General features: G+C 40.7%; 1 protein-coding gene across 5 annotated transcripts in view; it reads right to left on the minus strand.

The window, feature by feature from the left end:
* CLIC5 (chloride intracellular channel 5) overlaps positions 1-20,000 on the minus strand; it is a 125,331-nt gene that overhangs the window by 28,293 nt on the left and 77,038 nt on the right. For all 5 annotated transcript variants that reach the window (XM_059728899.1, XM_019491591.2, XM_019491590.2 and 2 more), the window contains 3 exons: positions 11,745-11,854; positions 11,249-11,374; positions 9,716-9,822 (listed from right to left, as the gene is read on the minus strand). In XM_059728899.1, coding sequence (XP_059584882.1) covers positions 9,716-9,822; positions 11,249-11,374; positions 11,745-11,854 — 343 coding nt within the window. The remainder of the gene's footprint in view (positions 1-9,715; positions 9,823-11,248; positions 11,375-11,744; positions 11,855-20,000) is intronic.

Raw genomic sequence — 20,000 nt, forward strand, 5'->3', positions numbered from 1 at the left:
ATGCTAGTGTAACTTCATAGACTTCAAGAGAGTTACTCCATGAAGTGCAGTAATTAAGAGGAGAATCAGTCCTACACTATTATACTGGTATTTAGACTGCAGGCTCATCAAGGCAACGTCCATTTTTCAGACTGTCTATAATGTTAGTGGGCATCTGCATCTATTCTAAATATGATATATGTATCTAAACGTCATATGTCTGTGAGTATAAGTTAAGGCTGAGATTTTTAAGCTGCTCAAGGGATTGTGAATGGGGGTCCAAATCCCTTAGCTGGCTTTAAAAATCTGACTTCAAATTCATGAGATTATAAGAATAATCAGCCCTGGGTTCATTTTCAGCAACAGTTTTGGGACTTCAGGATTTTCTTTTCAAGGCTAGAAAGAAGAAGGACTTAGGGTCATTGAAGGTACCTGCCTCAAGTGACCTCTAAGAGTGCTACTGTAACAAAAGCTTCCTGCAATCCTTGGATGTCCAAAAAGAGAATATCAAGTAGAATGAAGGAAGAGGTCTTGCGTCTGTATACCCCAGTGGTGAGATTTCTGCTAAAATGGTGTGTCCAAGTCTGGAGTCAATGTTTCAGTAAGGATGTGGAAATACCAAAGAGTTTGAAGGAGAGCTGCAATAATGCTCCAGGGGCTGAAAAATAAGTTTTATGCTGGCAGGCTTAAGGAGCTCAGCTTTTTGTAAAGAAGTCTGAGAGATGAGAGGTGCTTACCCCTAAAGATGATATCTGGTAGTGAAAGGGCTGCCAACCTTGCTGGAAAAGACATAACAAGATCTGGTGCTTACAAGCTGAAGTCTGACAAAATTCAGCTTCAAAATTTCCTAGCTGTGAGAGTAATTAAACACTGGAACTGTTCACCGGGGGAGGTAAGGAACTCACCATTGCTTAGACAAAACTGGGTTTACTGAAATATGTCCTTTAAGTTAGGTTCTGGAAGAAATTCTATGGCCCCTATGTTACATGGTGGGGAGGAAGGAAGCACAGTTTGTTGGAAACTCATAATGATCTTTCCTGGCCTTGGAATCTGCAAATCTATGAATCTCCCTGTTCATCTCCTTCCTTCATGGGCCAGAGGGAGAAAAGGACCATTTATATTGTTCTCAAAATACTCATAAGGCAGCATTGGCCATAGATCACCTGCTAGGATCATGGGGGCATCTCTCACCTAATCAGTTCCCTGACATTGCAGGAGCCTTTGGCACTGGTAGCTTGTTAGACTCTCCTATTCTGCCTCTAGCAGACATAGTTTATAGGGGTGTGCGAAACGGGCCATTTTCAGATTCAGATTCAGCCCAAATCGGGGACAGCGATTCAATTAATTGATTCAGATCACTGTCCCCAATTTGACTCAGCCGAATCCAAATCTGAAGATTTGATGCTGATTCGGAGAATCAGCGATTTGGCCAGAGATACAGCTTCAGAAGCTTTTTCTACATAACTCGAGGTACCAGGTGCAGCTCGTGAACGCTGCAATGCTGGGGTAGATGGATGGAGCATCCCATAGGAGCACGGGGGGGCCCTACCATGTGCTCAACAGCCAACCCGGAAGTGGGCCAGAAGTACTTCTGTTCCATTTCTAGGTCCGCTGCCGGGTGCACTGGGGGGGCCTCCCCGCATCCCCCTAGCTCAGTGATCAGCTGTGGGTAGACCCTGGGGGCCCCCTAGACCCAGGAGGCACCAGTCAGTGAGCTGTCGGGGCACAGGGGAGTCCCCTGTGTGCATCCGAGTGGACCAGAAATGCTTCTGGTCCACTTCCAGGTCTGCTGCCAAGCATGCTGGGGACCCCCCTGCGCTCCTATGGGATGCTCCATTGGCCCCAGCATCACAGCATGCACGAGCTGTGCCTGGTACCTTGAGGTATGTAGAAAAAACATTTATAGCTGTGTCTATATCCAACTCATTGAACCTTTCTGAATCTCTCCAAATCGATTAGGAGGGTTCCAATTCGATTCAGAGAGATTAAAGCATCTCCTGATTCGATTCGGATTCAGAGATGTAGCCACCGAATCGGGCTGAATCTCTGCTGAATCGAATCAGTGATCAAAGCTTTGCACAGCCCTAATACTTTAGTCACCAGAGGAAATGAAATGCTTTAGCCTAACTGAATTTGCTGGGCTCTGTGTAGGGGTAACTGGATGAATTGTAGCAAACTATGCTGTATGGGAGGTCAAATTGGACTGGTTCCCACTGGACTTAAAGTAAAAAAAACTTAAGAAACTTTTCTCTGCAACCAGGAGAACTAGAAACTTTAAACAAAATTAAATCTTGGCTTGTTATTTGAACACCATGTCCCCAGAACTAAGTTATTAAGGAAATCACCAAATATAGTAAAACTCCTGCTACAATCAAGAGAGTTGACCCCACTGATTTTCAGTTATGTTTTATTATTATTTTCCCCAGTTCTTCACTGACATCCGTTTGCATTACTATGACCACAGATGGATTTTGTGGGGGAAAAAACTGACCTGATTTTGCTCCTACTCAAGTCACTAGGAGTTTAATAAACTGATTTCTGCAAGAGCAGAATCACATTACTAAATCCTGTACCATCAGGCCTCCTGCCCTTTAATGATACAGTCAGGAAGGCAGTCAGGAAGGCAAGTGTAAGTAGGCATTTATGCAAGATTTGAGCCATAAATTCCCAGAAATCCATGTCCACGATAGGATGCACCAAATGCACTGAAATCAATGGCATTATATGAAAGCAAAAGTGGAATTAGTGAGATCAGAATCAGACCCCTGATGTCCATATCAATCTAAAAAGAAGGCCTTTCTGTGTGTGGCACTGGTTACAGCAAGGGCAAATAGAGAAGGGAGAGGCCATTATAGTTATCAAACTTAAAACTGAATTTTAAATAACAATACAACTTAGATCTCCCTTTCTAGCAGCTAGATGCTTAATGTCTCCCAGGACTGCTGCCACCAGATTGCTCTAGTACTTCCAGCTGTGCTACTGCTTCTGTGTGTGAGCAAGGGAGCTCATCTGGGAAAGAGAATAATGCATCCTGGTTAAGCCAGCAGCAGCACTTGGAGGAATACTCAAACACACAAGGGAAATAATTTCCTTGTTTTAAAAATAGCACTTGCCAGCTAGTTTTCCAACTGTACGAAGCTGGACTGTGTGCATATGGGACTGGTTCAGTAAGGGGCTTCATCACATGCCTTTAAGCACATGAATGGTCCTATTGACTTTACTGTATACTTTTGACTTTTTGACTTCTTTCCATTCTCTCTCTCCTATATGTATGTGTATACACATTCACACTTTTTGCTCCTCTTGGCTCATGTGTCATTACTATTTCTCTTTTGGCCACATATAACATCTCAGTCAAGATTCAGGCCACGTTGCACTAAGCAATGTATATGCAAGGATACCAGCTCTGCCCCGAAGAGCTAACAGCCTGAGAGCTTTCAGACATTTGGAGTTTAAAAAAAAAGTGGGTATTTTTTTTAATCCTCCACCAGTACAGCTGCACACCTTACTTACTATGGCTCCTGTTAAAAAGGCCTTAAAGGGGAAACTAAAATGAGAAAACTTTTGGATACTTTTTAAAATTACTTACTAGTGTCATTATTTCCAAAGCTAAGATTGAGCTATATATCATTGTGGAAAGCTGTGAATCTCTCTTTTCCAATGGCACAAAACTCCAGAGTTGAGCTTTGGCAGGTCACAAGGTATCAGTCCTTAAATCTGTCACTGGTGCCAGACTGAATACTGACTGTTCTAGGCCCTGGGCCAGTGTAATTTTGGGGGAAAATTCCAAGGAAATTTCAAGGAAATATTTCTCAAGCAAAATGATTTCTATAATCTGTGGTTTCTGGGGAAGACAGAATGAGTCTTAGATTAGTGGGCAGTGTGCCATTAAGCCAACCAAAAGGTACCTGGTCAACGCAGTTTATCACATTACTTGCAGTTTAGTTCATGGCTATCTCTACCATCTTAGTGGTAGCTATGTATATGTTTTTATATAGAGAAAGAGAATAGAGGGGAGCTTTATTAGCATGCCACAAGTGAGTTATGTGGGTCATCCCAAAGGCTTGCCAATAAAAACTTTATATCACACTCAACAACATGTATTTGGTACTTTATGTGCCACAAATGATGCAGAAAAGCTATTTTACATGTGTTTCAAAGAGTGGGGGTTTTATATTGGGACTGTTTCTTGTAACCCTGCCAAGCATTTTAGTTACTATGATCCCAAGTGTACTCAGCTCAGAGGGAGCCATAAAAGCCTCTAAAAAATGACCCAAAATATTTTTTTTATGCCTTGGAAACCCAAAGGTTAAGATCTTGTCAGCCTTCCACGGCAACAAGATGGTGCTTCACAAAGCTGGCAATCTTGCTTCACAATGGTTTAAAACTTGTATTTCTGCTGCTGCTTGGACATAAAACAGGAAATTTAAGCCCATCACTGTTATGGGACAAAATGTTGCCAGTTCTGGGCCTTGGACAGGTGACCGTTTTCATGGTGGAGTGGGGAAACTCCACAGTTGAAAGAGAAGGAAATATATCTATAGCAAGCTGATTTTAGAGGTTTAAAGTATTTTGTGCAAGCTGAAGGAAATGAATTAATGCCCAATCCAAAGTGACCTGAAATCAAGGGAACTCTTCATATTAACTTTAAGGGCTTTAGAACAGGATCTTAGGCACAGATCTTTCACCATCAGTCAATGGAAAGCTTGCCATGGACTTCAGTGTACAGAGTGTGGATGAGGCTAAAGGTGTGAGATTAACTGTGCCAAAAAGTCAGATTCACACTTATGATTTGGGGGCTAATTATAAGATGCAAAGGAGGCACCTTCTGGTAGAAAGTGGAGGGAAGGGATGAGGGCTCTGCTAGAGCTGACTTATAACTAGGTGCAGTTCCCCTTCCCAGCATAGGGAAATGCTGAGTAGAGAGAGGAGTTCTGTTTTGCTGTACCTATCCTCCACTGCCATAAGGTAAAAGTGAGCATGGATTTCTCTAACATGAGATGGAGCCAGGGCTCATCTCAGAATCAGTGAGCTGCGAGTGCCTCTTTAATGGCCCCTGTAGTGTCTGGCATCTAGCTTAGCTTGGGATCAGGAAAGAATCTGCCCCACCGCTCCATTACTGCTGTAATCTTTCTATGTACTACCTTCTGAACTGAACTGATGTCTTTCTCTGTTTATTTAAGGAGATACATGATGGCTTTTAGAAAGAACTGGAACACACACACAGCGTCCATACTGTGCAAGTCCATGTTCTATAGATCTAACTCTGATTTCACCTGGTATAACTCTGTGGATGTCAGTGGAATTAAGCTAGTGTAACACTTATGTAGGTCAGAGGAGATCCAGACCCTGTACGTGCATGTGCATATATATTATGTGTAAGTATATATAGCACATAAGGAGAGGGACATTTCTTACCTCACAGGCTTAACCACAAAGTGTGATGTAGCTAGCTACTGAAGGAGGTGAACAGTATTTAATCACATGCAAATTAATGATTTAATGTTCTTTTATTTTTTTGGCCCCTTGATCTAAATCCAAACCAGACCAATGGAATCCGCTGGTCAGATGGCTGGAAATTCCAGTGAATGAAATCGCGTTGGTGGTCTCCCAGCTCAGAGCCCTGTGAAGAGCAGTACAGTAAAACATCCTCCCGTACCACTAATGAATGCGCCCACCCACACTGGAGCTAGTGCCCTCTAAGAACTCAATTCAAGAACAACTTTTTAAACTCATAAACGAAATCAAAGAGCTCATTCTACGAGCCAAAGGGCGTATAATTTTAGGAAGAACTGCAAATGGGTGGTTACTATACCAGTCACGGAGAGATAGTACTCGTAATATTGAACACGTACACAGCATTTCAACTAGTTAATTAATCTTTGTGATTGCCCAATGATTAAATAAATAGTTGTTGTCCTTCTTATAGAGTTTATGCAACTTACTCAAGCTCGCAGTGTCAGGAAAAGGCTTTGCTTTCAAATCAGGCAGGAAAACTCAATCAATTAAGGTTAAAGAAGAGTTTCTAGGACACTAACATCAAGATTACACCCATCGAGTTCATCCCAGGATTTTCATGACTTGCATCAACCGCAGAGAGGATTAAATGTTAGTGATTTCAACCACAGCAGCATGGTCTTATGGAGAAGGTCAGAGGACTGAATAATCTAGACACACTATCCAAGCAAGAAGTGGGGCTATTCCTGTGCTGTGAAGACCACTCCTTTAGAAAAGCCTGTTCTGCAACTGAGTGACGTGGGAGGTGGAAGGAATCAAGCCCGTTGTAATTGAACTGGCTTGAAATAATAAATACTCACGCTTTCTTAAAACACAGCTTGCCACATCCTGAGAATCTGGAATCAATTCCTTCCCTTTCAAGATGCTTAAAAGTGGTAAAACTTTGATATGGCGCGAGTATGTTTGCTTCTGGGCTTACAGCCCTAGCCTGCCTGTTCCAAACCTTTCAGCGTTTTTAAGTTATAAGACAGAAAAGTTAGCAAAACAAAGAAGAGAAAAAAGGATCAGAAATTCAGGGAACTATTAAATAAGGGCAGGCTGACTTCCAAATACCTCTGGTGAGCAAATGAATCATGATCAATAACATATTGTCATACAAAGTTACACCAAAGGCTTATCACCTGCTCCTGTTCCAGACACAAAATACAATGGCTTGTGGCTAATCCAGAAACAGGGCTGTTCGCTCTGTAATACTAAAGTGTTTTGTTTCTAAATGATTTTAATTGAATTGGAGTGAGAAACATAAATTACCTGAGAAATAAAAACAAGCCAAAAATTTCGATGCAGGACGATCAGAACATTATGTTTCAATAATGTCAAAACGTTTCATTTTGACACCATTGTTCAGATTTATTTTGTTTCCAAGTCAATGCTAATATAGAAAATATGATATACCTAATAATAAAAATAAATATAATATTTTATGATAATATAACAGTCAAACCAAAAGTAACTGAAAAGATACTATTGAAACAGAACCTTTGAATATTGTTAAAATGCAACATTTAAATTCTTTCTATCAAGAGTTTTCTTCAAATTGACATGTACTCACAAAACACTTGGATTTTTACAAACCTGCATCATTCATGGAAAACTGTTCTGATAAATTTTTTCAGGAAGCTCTAAAGGATTGTAAAATTGCTGCTTTATATATTCACATGTTTGCCAGCAGAGGGTATCACAAGCCTTAAATCAAATGGGCATGTGTATCATTGACTTTGTTCATTGATAAAGTAAATATATTGGGGAGATTCCACGACAAGAAACTACCTCTAGGATTTATCAGTAATGACTCTGCTTAAAGAAAAAAACATCTATCCCAGCTACTTTGTTACCTTATCCCGCTCAAGCCTGTAGACTCTTAATGTACCACCTTGGCAAGATCAACTGTCACAGTGATCCATCATTCCCTAGTTGGTTCTGTTGAGGCTAAAATCATGGCATGATCCAACATGCAAACCCCATTGCAAGAAAAGGCTGCTTTGATTTATCTTAAGCATACCATAGGGTCTCATTAATTCTCACTTCAAGATTTCTCATACCCCATAAATCTTGCTAGAAAAACCCAACCACTTCACCCTACTTCTCAGCAAAGATTTACCAGCTACTGGCTGTAGTGAGAACATATTACTAAGACCTTTCGACTTTTCCAAAACATTTACGAGTATGCTATGAAGAATAATCATAAATAATGACACTTAAAATTAATGGCAAACTGATGCTGTAAAATTGATCTCCTGATTTCATGTCCATTAACAAATTTATCCTTATGATACTCCATTAAGGGAAGTATTTAAACACCCCAACATTTTGAGGGTTGGGTTTCTTGGTATTTGGTTCAGACCTATGTTGAACCAATATAACTTAATACATTATGGGGTGAGATGGAATAGACTGTATTTGCTTTTTCATTTTTACCACTAGTGTCTGTCTACTCAACATTTTTGCTATGTCCTGAGAGTAGAATTAAATTTCACTTACTGGACAACCAAAGTACAGCTAGCAACCAACACCAACTAAAGTGTAGGAGTAATTTTTTTACCCTCTCTGGGTGTGTAAGTGCCTCCATTATAGGAACTAAATAGTCCACTAGAGACATGCACATGTCTCTGTTGTTCTATACTTATGTATTTACCATATTTATTCAACTCTAAGGCAAAGTTTTTCCCATTAATTAGCATGGGGGAAAAGCCCCTCGTCTTATAATCGCATACAAGGACATTTCACTAAAAACACTGCCTATCATTAAACTGCTGCCAAAAGCAGCATGCGCTCAGCAATGGAAACCAACTATGAAGTTGATTAAATGCAGCCAACATTGAGCATGACTATAAAACACATTTTAAAAAAAATATTTCACTTCAAGGGTGGAATCAGTTCCAGATTCAACTGGCCAAAGCCCAATAGTCAAATTCCAAATTTCAATTGAGCAGAGCTCAATTGTTGAAGTCTGTGTGGCTCTACCACCAGGCAAGTATCTTCCCTCCCAGACTCATCAGTCTGGGATTTGGGATACTTCCCCAAATCCATGGCAGGCATCCTATATCTAAGCCCTAGGCCCAAGACACCTTGGGGTTTGGATGCCCCCTAGTTTATTCACACTTGCACCTAGCCAAAAGGCCAAGGTGCAAGGCAGGGGGAAAGTACAAATACAGTCACCCACTGACACAAAATTGTGCAGTTAAGTTTCCCACATTTAGGGAAACTTACAGAGTTCAGCCCCTCTGGAGTGCAATGGGCAAGCCTTACCCTATACCTATTTTTGATCTGAGGCAAAAGGCCAAGAATGGTGTCTCCCCTGCCCAAAATGTGTGATCCCCCTCACCATGGACTCTTTTTAAGTTCATGATGAGGTTTATTAAATCCAGCCAAGACTGAGCATCTCAGACCTCAATGGCTTGCAACACCTCCCAGAAGGAGGGAATTATGATTATTGCCCATTTTACAAATAAGAAGACTGCAGCACAAAAAAAGGAGGGCCAGATTCTCATCTGTCATCATCACTATTAACTTCATCTGAAGGGTTTGGACCTGTGCAACCTCTATCAGGGCAAACATGAAGTCTGTGGCAGTGTTGAGAATTAAACTTAGATGTCCTGAACCTCAGTTCAGTTCCACAAATCCAACTTTTTCTCACCTGGATGATGCATGTTCATGGTATGCAACTGAAGAAAAAGACCCTACCTAGTAGAAGTCATAATCTAAGGTAAGGTGTAGCAAGTGAATACAAATGTTCTTTTGGATCATCAGCTCCATGAAGCTAAATCTATAGCAATACTGGCTAAGGATGTGGCCTTCTTTGGGGAAAGGAAAATAGAGAAGAAGAGAAGCTTCATGAAGTTAAGGGTTGTTTTAATTGTAGTTACACTGGCCACAGGCATCCCTGGTGTAATAACACAGGCCTTCTTGGGGCCAAATCAAATCACTCCCTTCATCTAATTAATTTTTAAACAAACTCTTAGTACTGTGCAACCTACATCAGCAAAAGCACAGTGCCAGCTAAGCACACTCCTGAGATATTTGGGGCCAAAGTCTGACTTCAATTATAGTAGTAAAAATTTGAAATAACTCTATTGAATTTACAGGCCCAGAGTAATCAGCAAAGGTACCTCTTGCACAGCTTAGAAGAGGATGAAGGGATGAAATACATGACTGACCATGTGTTTCATTTTTAAGCCTTTGCACTCCTTGAAAAGCATTTTTAAATAATGCTACTCACCTGCATTATCCTGCTGCTTAGTGTTTTTGATGTATGCTGAGAATCTGGAGAAGATGTCTATTCCTGCAGTGTTTGATTCACGGTACTTAGCAGCAAGCTTGGGATACCTGAAAAAGATAGGACCAGTGTGGAAAACAATGTCCTGTTGTTGCCGGCAATATACCAATCATTACAAATGTTACTTGCATGGGGAGGGGGGAAAAAACCCTGTGTGAGGAATTGTAATTAATGTTGTCACTTATCTCAAAAAACCAGCTTGGTGTGACCCACTTAATAACAATTCTGTCCTGGGGAACCAGGCATTTGAAGAGTTATACAGTGATGGTTTTATGACAAGTCTAATTGTACCAGAGCTTTATACAACTAGGATCCAAGGTGCAGTGGCCTTAAATCAGAAAAGAGGCGTATATTTCCAGAAGGGTGCGGGGGAGTTGGCAGCAAACTCCCTCTATTATGAATGGCAGTCATGTGCCTAATTCCTTGTGTTGCAAATGCATTCCAGAATGTCAGAGTAAAAAGCTTTAGTATAAGCAGAGTGGAACAGCGTGGAGTTTTGAGTCTATATATTTTTTTAAGACAACTGATACAAAGGAACATACTGATTTTAAAGACCAGCACAGACTAAAGACTTAATCCAAAGCACATAGAACACAATAAGGTCTCCCACTGACTTCGGTAGGTCTTGGATCAGGTCCCACAATGCTCTGACATATCTGATCTCCAACTTCCAGTGCTGGCCAATAGCTGAGGATTCAGTGGGAGGTGAAAACAACCCATAAGGCATAGAATTTAAAGTCAGAATGAGCTATTAGTCTGACCTCCTGTGGAGCACAAGCCAAAAGAATGTCATCCAGTTTTCCCTGTATCCAGTCCAATAACTCGTGTCTGACTAAAGCATATCTTCCAGAAACGCAACTATCCTTGATCGGAAGATTTCAAGGAAGGATGTTTCTGACACTTTCCTTGGTATTTTGTTCCATTAGTTAATCATTGACAATATTAAAAATGTGTGCTTTTTTGTAACTTGAATTTGTCAGATTATAACGTCCACCTATTGCTTTTTGTCATGCCTCATGCCTCTGGAATGAGACATTTTCTTTCTGCATGAAAAGGAGTTTGTATTCCATAAACTGGTCACCTTTCCATTTCTTTTTGATAATTTAAACAAATTGAGCATCTTAAATCTATCACTGTAAGGAGTTTTCTCCCATCCACAAATACTTTTTGTAGCACTTCTCTGTACCTATGCCAGCTTTCAGTCTTTTGGAAACCATGGACACCAGAACTGGTCACATTTATGATGGTATCATTCTCAAAAATACCATATGTAATCAATGAGGGAAAATATTCTGCAGCTCTACAGGTAAGTAAATTTTATATATGCAAATATTTCCAATGAAGTCATCAGGAATGTTCCACGAGCAAAGACTACTGTAAGTAAAGGTTGCAGAATGGGGGTTTCTTTTAACTTCCATTCAAATCCTCTTTCTCTATTCCTAAGAAACCTTACTGAACAAATTGTTAAATTGTTACTTTGGAGGTGCAAGAGTCTCTTCCAGGAACTCCTCAATTTTGTTGATGTCTGTCTTGACTTCCCCATTAAAAGTCAAGAATGGGGGATGAGTCCCAGGTGCCAAGTTGTGCAGATCAGCTGGCTTTCTGCCAAAAGGAAAAGAAACTTCATAGCATCAATGATACTTTATTGCCTCATTGGTATTCACAGTGTTTTATAAAAGCAGTCATATTTGCTTTCCCGCTCTTCCTCCATCCCTCTCTCACTTCCATCCCTTCTTCCTTCCTTCCTGCAGTTTGGTTTTCACTTTCAGTATATTTTTGAAAGAGTGCCACTTAATATACAAAGTAAAATATTCTACAGATAAAAAACATTCAGGAAACTGAATCACAACTACTCTGCTCGGTGTCATAGGCACGTGGGCCTACTACAAAGTCCAGTGATGTTAATGGGGGATTTTCTAATACAAAGGAAACTGTGGACCATTATAATTATTTTCAACCTATAACGTATTACCTTTTCAAATCAACTGTAGTGACATTGAACACAACGCCTTTGAGCCACAGGATCATGAAGAGACGTTGGGAGAAAGGACAGTTCCCAATACTTTCTCCATCCATACCAGCCTATGGAAAAGAAAGGGAAAAATATTTGTATGCATAACGATTAACTGCTCACAAAATATGAGCAGGGAAACTGGATGTCTACACAGACAAAACCAGACTGAAAATAACTTACAGTCCTTGTTGTCTAAGGCAGTTTACCATCAACACAATAATAGAACAACTGCAGGGCTAAGCTGTAATGGGTCGCTCGAGAAAGCATTCTAGCACTGATCAAGAGGGACAGTGTAGCTAGGGAAGGTGGGTCTTCTGTTAGTTTTAGCATCAAGTAAATGGCTTGGGTTTTTCCCTTTAGAAGTTTATGGTCCTTATTCATGAAAATGTTGACTCTATGCCATGAGAAGATACAAATATAACATTGGCTAAGTGGTGCTAAAGCTGTGTCTAAGGACATCTTTGCATAATAATTACACTGGTGGCCAAGAGTTTCAAGATGATAATGGTTTAGATAGATTTCAATTTTATTTTGTGGGACCAGTGTGTTTAAGAAGTTCTTACAATCCTGGCAAAGCAAAGCAAGCAACATCCTCTTGTTGGCCCATGTGGGTTAAAAATACTGTATTACTTTTTTTTTGTCTTCTTGAAATTAAAGCTGAGAGGTGGCATTACGCTGTCCTTGAGCAGGAATCACTTCTAATTATGACAGCTCTACGAAGCACCCACTTGGTTGTACCAAACTCAGGTCCTGCTTATTAAATGCTTACTAAAAAAGGTTTAAATCCTTATTGAAAGAAACATGAACTTCCTGCTTTCCTGAAGTCAGCTTTCAATAAGCCTGCATTTGTACAAAAACGAAAGATTAGCTCAATACACAAAATTCAAGGTTCAAAGCGGATCAGGTTTTGGGGAGTGTTGGGCTCCAAGGTTTGATCCAATACAGTATAGGGTAAAATCAGGATCTCTATGGAATACTCTAATCTGGGTTCAGATACCACTCTCCAAATCTAAAGATGTTCAAGTCTGGAGGTTTGACATGGGAGCAAAGGGAAATGAAGAGGAAGGAGAACTAAAGAAAATGGATTTGCAAAAATCCCTGGAAAGTAGAGTAGTCCAGTTTTAAACAGCTCTACAGTTTGGTTACTTCTGTTCTTCAAATTGACAAGCCAGGACAAGCATAGGGTCACCATAGGAAACTGTTTCACAGTGTTGGGCACAAATAATTGCTAGGAAATAGGAATTAGTTTATTTTGCTTGGTTTTGCTAACTCAGCTGTAGTACGTACTAAGTTTTGCTCTTCCTGAAAAAGAGACAAATGCTCCAAATGGGTATGATGCGATTACGCCATATTCACCTAACCTTGCCACCTGAGTGCTCTCCCTGAGGTTGGCTCACAGGGTCTCTAGTCCATCTCTTGGAGGGTTTGATGGACAATGTATTTACTACTGAGCCCAAGGACAAAATAAAAAAGGCAAGGGCCCTGATTATGTATTCTTTACACTGATTTTACTCCAGATTATTAACTCCATCGAGCGTAATTCACTGTTGCACTCAACTTTGTGCAAAGTGGATAGACAACACACTGTTGTGAACTCTCACAAATTCTCTTGCGTAATGAGTATTTGGCTGGGATTTGCAGTCAGTCATTTGGAGCCAGTCTCAAAATGAGATGAAACACTCTAATTTTAGACTTGCATATAGGATAAAACTCCTCTCACTGGCTGCCTTCTCCACTTACCCACCTCTTAAGAGAGAAGCAGCCAACTGGGGCTTCTTGGATATCATGAAGTAACCTAATCCCCACCATCCCTTCAGCAACCAGTTTTGAAAGAATAGTTAGGAAACAGGGAATAGAAAGAGTTCAACAACTCAGGGTAGCTCTGCTTGTGCTCTCCTGCTCTCCTCCTTTAAGCAAGAGGGAATGTTCCACTCCTCCAGCCCGTCTTCACCCCTTCAGCATCTGTCCTGGTAGGAAAAGAAGAGGACCTTGCTACAGTTATTTCACCTGACTTGGGCAAGGGGAATGAAGAACCTCAGTAGCAGCAGAAATGAGGTTTGGAGCTGTACAAGGGGAAGATAATTGAGGGTTAGGTGGGAGTTGAGAATACAGAACAGATGGGTTAACTGATCGGCAGAGCTGATGGGGGCTTCAGAAGCCAACTGATGGGTTGTTTGAGAGTTAGAGACAGGCAGAATTGATGAGGAGCAGTGGGCAGATATGGGGAACAGAGAAGGGGCAAAACTGATGTGGGGTAAAACTGATCTGGAGTCTGGGGAGACAGAATTCATATTCATTGCTGGCCAGGGAAAGGTTGATGTGGGGTTGAGAGTTCATGGAGTGGCAAATACCCCAAATCCCTTTCTCTCGAAATGCTGGGGTGGGGCGGGGGCAGTAATTTCCACACACATACCAAGAAAGAAGGAGACTTCAAGATCAAAAGACAAACCAGAAACAAAACATAACCACTTTTCATAAAAGTCCCATTCTTTTGGGGGCAAAATGGAAAATCCTGTCACAGATCACACAGCAAATCAGCGACAGAGAGGAAATGAAGCCAAATCTCCCTGGCAATACATTTTAGCCATGAGTTCATGCTGTCTCTCTGCAGACATGGCTCTGCTAGACTTGTGAGCCCTTTCTCAGTGCTAATAAGAGCATCCAGTACTTAAATAGGCAACAGTCAGAACAAGAAAAGAAACCTTAGTAATAAATTCAAAGAGCAATCAGTGCATTCAGAGAACATTTGTGATGTCTCGTAACGTGGCTGGAAGAGATGGGGAAGGAAGGATAGCTTCTCAGACTAACATCACAGGAAACCAGCTTGCAAGACAACACCTGGACAGCAATTAAATAGAAGACCATCATGCTTCTGTCCATGGGCAGAGATTAAATAACACCTTAATCAGGACCAAGAGCCAAAGCAGCGGACAAGAAATATAAAGGCTAATGACTGGTAAATAGGAAGGCTGTTTTTGTTCTTGTTGCCACAGTAAATTTGACATACAACTTCTTATATGTTCCCTGGAGCACAGTGAATTGACTCACACATTTATAAGACTGAATCCTGATGGAGTATATTTCCTCACGAAATTTAATGCTGAGGGTTTGTTTTTGTTTTGTTGAGTTTTTTTGTTTCCAATGATGATGGCTCAGGATGGCTTTGGAGATTGTGGAAAAGGACCCTCCCATGTTTCAGCCAATAGTGCAATGGTTATAGTCCTTAGATATGGAAAGGGAGATCTAGAGTCCAGACCCCTCACACTGTGCCAGAAGTTTCAAACCTGCATCCCCTGCCTGCCAACAGAAAACACTAGCCACAGGTCAGATACTTCTCAAGCTGATCTGCTACATCTCACATTAAATGCTTATTGCATAACATAGAGAAACAGCACTGGAACAGTTTGTGCCCTAATGATCAAGACCCCGGACTAGAACCCAGTGCCATCTGCCAGCCAAGGCAGCAGCTGCCTGCTCACTGAGCCACACACCCTCAGTCTTAATCTTTTCCTCCTACCCCAAATACCTCTGTCTTGTCTGTCTAGTAGGCCAGCTTCAAGAGAAGAGCTGGAGAGAGGCTTCAATAATGCCTGTACTGTAGCTTGGTGGTCAGAACGCTTTTTTGGGAAGCAGGTCTAAACCCACTCTGGGTGGCGAGGGCTAGCGTTCAAATCCTCTGATCCCTGGGCAAGTGCCCAAACCCCTAGGCTATTGGGCTAAAACATAGGAAGGTCCTCACCCAGCATCTAATACCCACTAGTCATGGTTTTTCTGTGACTAACTTCAAGATTTACCCAGGCTTACATACCTGGACAAATTTTGTTGCATCCTTACCTGGCCAGAGTGCATACCTGCTGAGCATGTGCAGTGGGCCTATGCACTTTTCAGCTCCCAGAAATGAATGATAAACTCCAAGTGCTGAAATCTGCACTTAGGTGGCTGCATAGTTAGGTGCTGTTTAGGTATATAAAGTGAAATGGGACTTAGTCCTTCAGACTTACTGCACAGCACCGTTCTAGCGTGTGTGGTGAGTGGGGCTTCTGCAGAACTGTTTCTCTCCCTCTTGGAAACATCCCAATCTGGTCATGCTGTTTCAGTTCAATTCAAAAGAATGTAATAATAAATGTGTCTGTTATTTTCATAATTAGCCTCTAGACACCTATTACAAAAGGATCCTCCCTTGGGTCTTGGAGTAAACAGACATGGACAACTCCACTATCACACCCGCTGCCAGACTCTACATGTACAGTGGCAAGAAGGAACGGGATGTTCTGTCTTATTACTAATAGTAACCTCTTTAATTAGTTCTCTATTTTTAAGTTATGGAAACAAATGGGTGTTTGTGTGGAAGGGGTACTGGTACCTTACTGAAGAACAAACTAAGGAAGATTTAACACCCCCCCCCCCCCCCCCCAGTAACATTATGGGCCTAATTGAAATATTTACTTGTGGTATTTCACTAGCACTTAGAGGCTCCAACTACCGTCTAAAGTAGTTAGTTATTATGAATGAATGACTCAATGTCAGTGCAAGCTATTATAATGTTATAAATGTAACAAACTCATTGACTTGTTCCAAAAATAGTCTAACTAGTGCATGCACAGTGACTTTACACCTCAGAGAGACAACTCTATAGTATTTTAATTAACTTTAAGAAAAAACTTCAAGCTTCACTTCGAGTTATTCCCAAAATGCAGGAACTTGAAAGGATAAATAATATTGTTATTAATAATGATCATAAAAATGACTAAGCATCCTTCTTAAGTATTGTAGCAGAAAACTGGAGCAGAAAAGTCCTGGGTTTTCTGAATGATCATCTTTTCTCCTTGTGTTTTCATATTTTATTGCACTGGGATCATTCTGAGTAATGGGCTGAAGTCATTTTTTGCAGGTCCCTTTGGATACTGTGGCAATGTATACAGATGTTTTTGATGATGCTAATACACATTCTCTTTTCAAAGGGATTTTAACAAGTTAGCAAAAGCAGGCAGGCTAATTGATCTAAATGTCTCCCAGTGAGGTTGAAAAGGCGATTCAGTTTCATCATTCCTACAATCAAACTCTACTTTCACATTACATGCAGTTACACTCTCTGCTTTGCAACTGGGAAAGGAGTCTGCCTTCTGACACTTACTCTCATTACTCATAGAATCCAAAGGGGAAGTGTAAACCCTACCTGAAATGTAGGACAAGCCAGGAAATATCCTATTTATTGTGCCATATAAAAAAAAAATCTGTCTTAGCAATTATACCACACACACAATAGCACAGGTCTCCATTGCCGGGAAAACTCATTGGCTGCAATATGAGATCAACCGTGCCAAGGTATTGCTTTAGTGAGGATAGTTTTTTCCATTTTCTAGTCTCTTTTCTTTTACAAGTTCTCGTCCAAATGTAAAAGCCAGTAAGGTATTTGGAGTGCCACCAACAGAGGCAAGCTATGAAGTGTATACTGGTATTCATCATACTCTTTTGGTAGGTCTCAATTAAGAAATAAATCATGTATCAGAATCTATGTATTATAGGACATTCATGTTGACTATGGCCCCAGTTCAGGGAAGCATTTAAGAATGTGATGAAATACATCCCAATTCAGTGGAAGTATATGCTTGGCTTTAAGCATGCACTTGCATCCCCTTGACTTCACTGGGACTCAAGTACATGCTTAAGAGCTTTCCTAAGCAGGGGTCTGTAACAACAGTAATAAATTCATTGTGCAGCACTTTAACTTTGTTGAACTTTTTCCAGTATTTCAATTCTTCCTAGGTAGAGTTCTAAGCAACAAGCCCAGAGGAAATTCTACACACACACACACACACACACACACACACACACACACACACGTATGTGTTTGTGTGTTGTATGTACACATGTACAAATTGATATGTAGACACACACAAATTCTTGGAAGTGGGACAGTTTCTCTGTATATCAAATAGAATACAAATAAACTGTTTGCCAGAAAGACCCGAGAACAATAACAAAAAGCAAAAGAAGGTAGTGGTGTAATTCAGCCTGCTCCCAAAAAGTCAGCCAAAAACATTGCATGAATATGGCATACAAATGTGCATTATGGATCCACACAAACTGAATTAGTACTGGAAGGCTTTTGGGGAGTTGGCTTGTTATGCTCAGTTCAAATTGGCTGAGCTTGTGCCCTTGTGGAGTTTAAGATCTCCAGAAGTGCTACTGCACTTTGGAGATCCCTCAGATATCTAGAGAGGAAATATTAGAGAGGTTCTCTAGGGTTTTGGTTCATGCCTTTTTCTAACTCCACAATGGCAGTGTGACCATGTGAAAGGATTGCAAACAGTCCAACAGATCAATCCTTGGCTTTTTGTCTGACAATATTCCACAGACTTTCATATCTAATGATCACCAGGGATCCTAGTTTTCCCTCATAAAAAAAAAAGAATTTCCAATTTTAGGTTTAAAAAAAGTAACCCAAAATCCATTTGTGGTGTTTCATTTTAATAATGGACAAATGTGGATTGTGGGTTACTTTTTTTTCACTGAAAATTGGGGATTTTTTTTTTTAATCAGAGAAAACCAGGATCCCTGATGATCACCAAAGTCCTTTTCAAGTGGCGTAGCAGAGACACTGACAGTAAACTCTGTTTTAGGAATTTTTCACCATGTGTGAGGACAATCCTTCCAAGGCTAAATGCACAATTTACAAAACTAAAGTCTTTCATTATAACTTTACTTTCAAGTGAGTAGAATGGGCACATGGTTCAGATGCAGAAGCCTTGGCTAGCCAGCACTGACCTTTGTGCACAACTCCAACTGATTAACTAGAATATAGTATGTTGGGCTCAATCCTGCTTGCACTGAAGTTAACTGACTGATCTTCCATTGGCTTTAATGAGAGTTGAAGTAGCGATTAGTCCTAGGCAAATGCTTGACTCATTTTTTTATACAAATATGTGTAGTTTCCTCCCATGATGTATCCCCAGAAGATCTCCCAACCTCTACAGTCTTTAAGTTGTTAGTGACCCATGTGGTAGTACAGCTGCGCTAATGTGGTGGTGTGTGTGCACCAATGCAGTCCCTCTACTGGTAGCCACATAACTCCACATTAATGTGGCTGCTCTGATTCTAGTTTGGGAGCTATGGGATGTGAAACAGGCACAGCATGTCTTAGTGTAGTACTGTCTGGGCTGTTCAGATATGTCACAAGAGCACCAAGTTTCATAATCTTGCTCATAGATGATTCTATATTTGGAGAGCTGAATGGATACTCAAAAAAATTAAAAATTCTATTAGAAAAGTGGTAGAATAAAGACCAGAGATCGATCATTGTCAGGAGAGAAAGTGTCAGTGGCAATGCAAATTACAGTAATATTATTACCATTTCCAGTGGAAATTAGGCATATATATAGGAATACTTTCTCCAAAGAAATGACTGATGTGTCACAGTGACTATGCAAAGAGCTCTTGTTCTCACTGCATAGTTCTGGAATTCTGCATGTAGATTCCTAGTTAGAAGTAAATCTGTGCACATCTGGAATTTATGTCTGTTAAAAATCTCTGAGCTTGGGACAGTGATCTGGTCATATTGTATATTCTGCAAAGGCTGATGAATTGCAGCCAAATTTCCATGCCTCTAAGCAGAGTATCAGACTAACAAATAATAACAGCAGCCAGGTGCTGAAAGTTAACACTGAAGCCGAAACCAGAGCTGGGGCTGAATTATTTATTGAAATTCCATTACTTTATTTGCACTATTAGAAACCAGGCTAACTTGCAGCTATTGTAAATATATGGAATAAAGGAGGTTTGTTTGCAATAATTTGAGGGCATTTCAGACATAATCAGTCAACCTCAATGCAGGCCATAATCTATCCTCATTTACAGCCTCAGACTGAGGGCTACTGGGCAATCTACAAGAAGTACTATTCATCTGCAACTTCCATTGATTTAAGTGAGGTGTCAAGGTAACCAGGAACTCTTGGAAGATACTTGGCACCTGTTAGGATTAGGCCTTCATATTCTATTCAGCTGCAGCAGAAACAATGGCATGGCAGAAGCTGTAAATCAGGGCAGATAGCCTGGTCCCAAGTGCTGCTAAATATCTACTCTCACTGAAACTAGTTTGAGTTGCAGATATTCACAGCTTCATGGTTTTGGCCCAGAATCTGGTTCACTGTTTTCTTCTAAGTGTCATTCTTGCATCCAGACCCACACTTTCCATAACCAAATGGTGCAGCCAAG

The sequence above is a fragment of the Alligator mississippiensis genome, chromosome 1 (genome assembly GCF_030867095.1).
Source record: "Alligator mississippiensis isolate rAllMis1 chromosome 1, rAllMis1, whole genome shotgun sequence".
NCBI lineage: Eukaryota > Metazoa > Chordata > Crocodylia > Alligatoridae > Alligator > Alligator mississippiensis.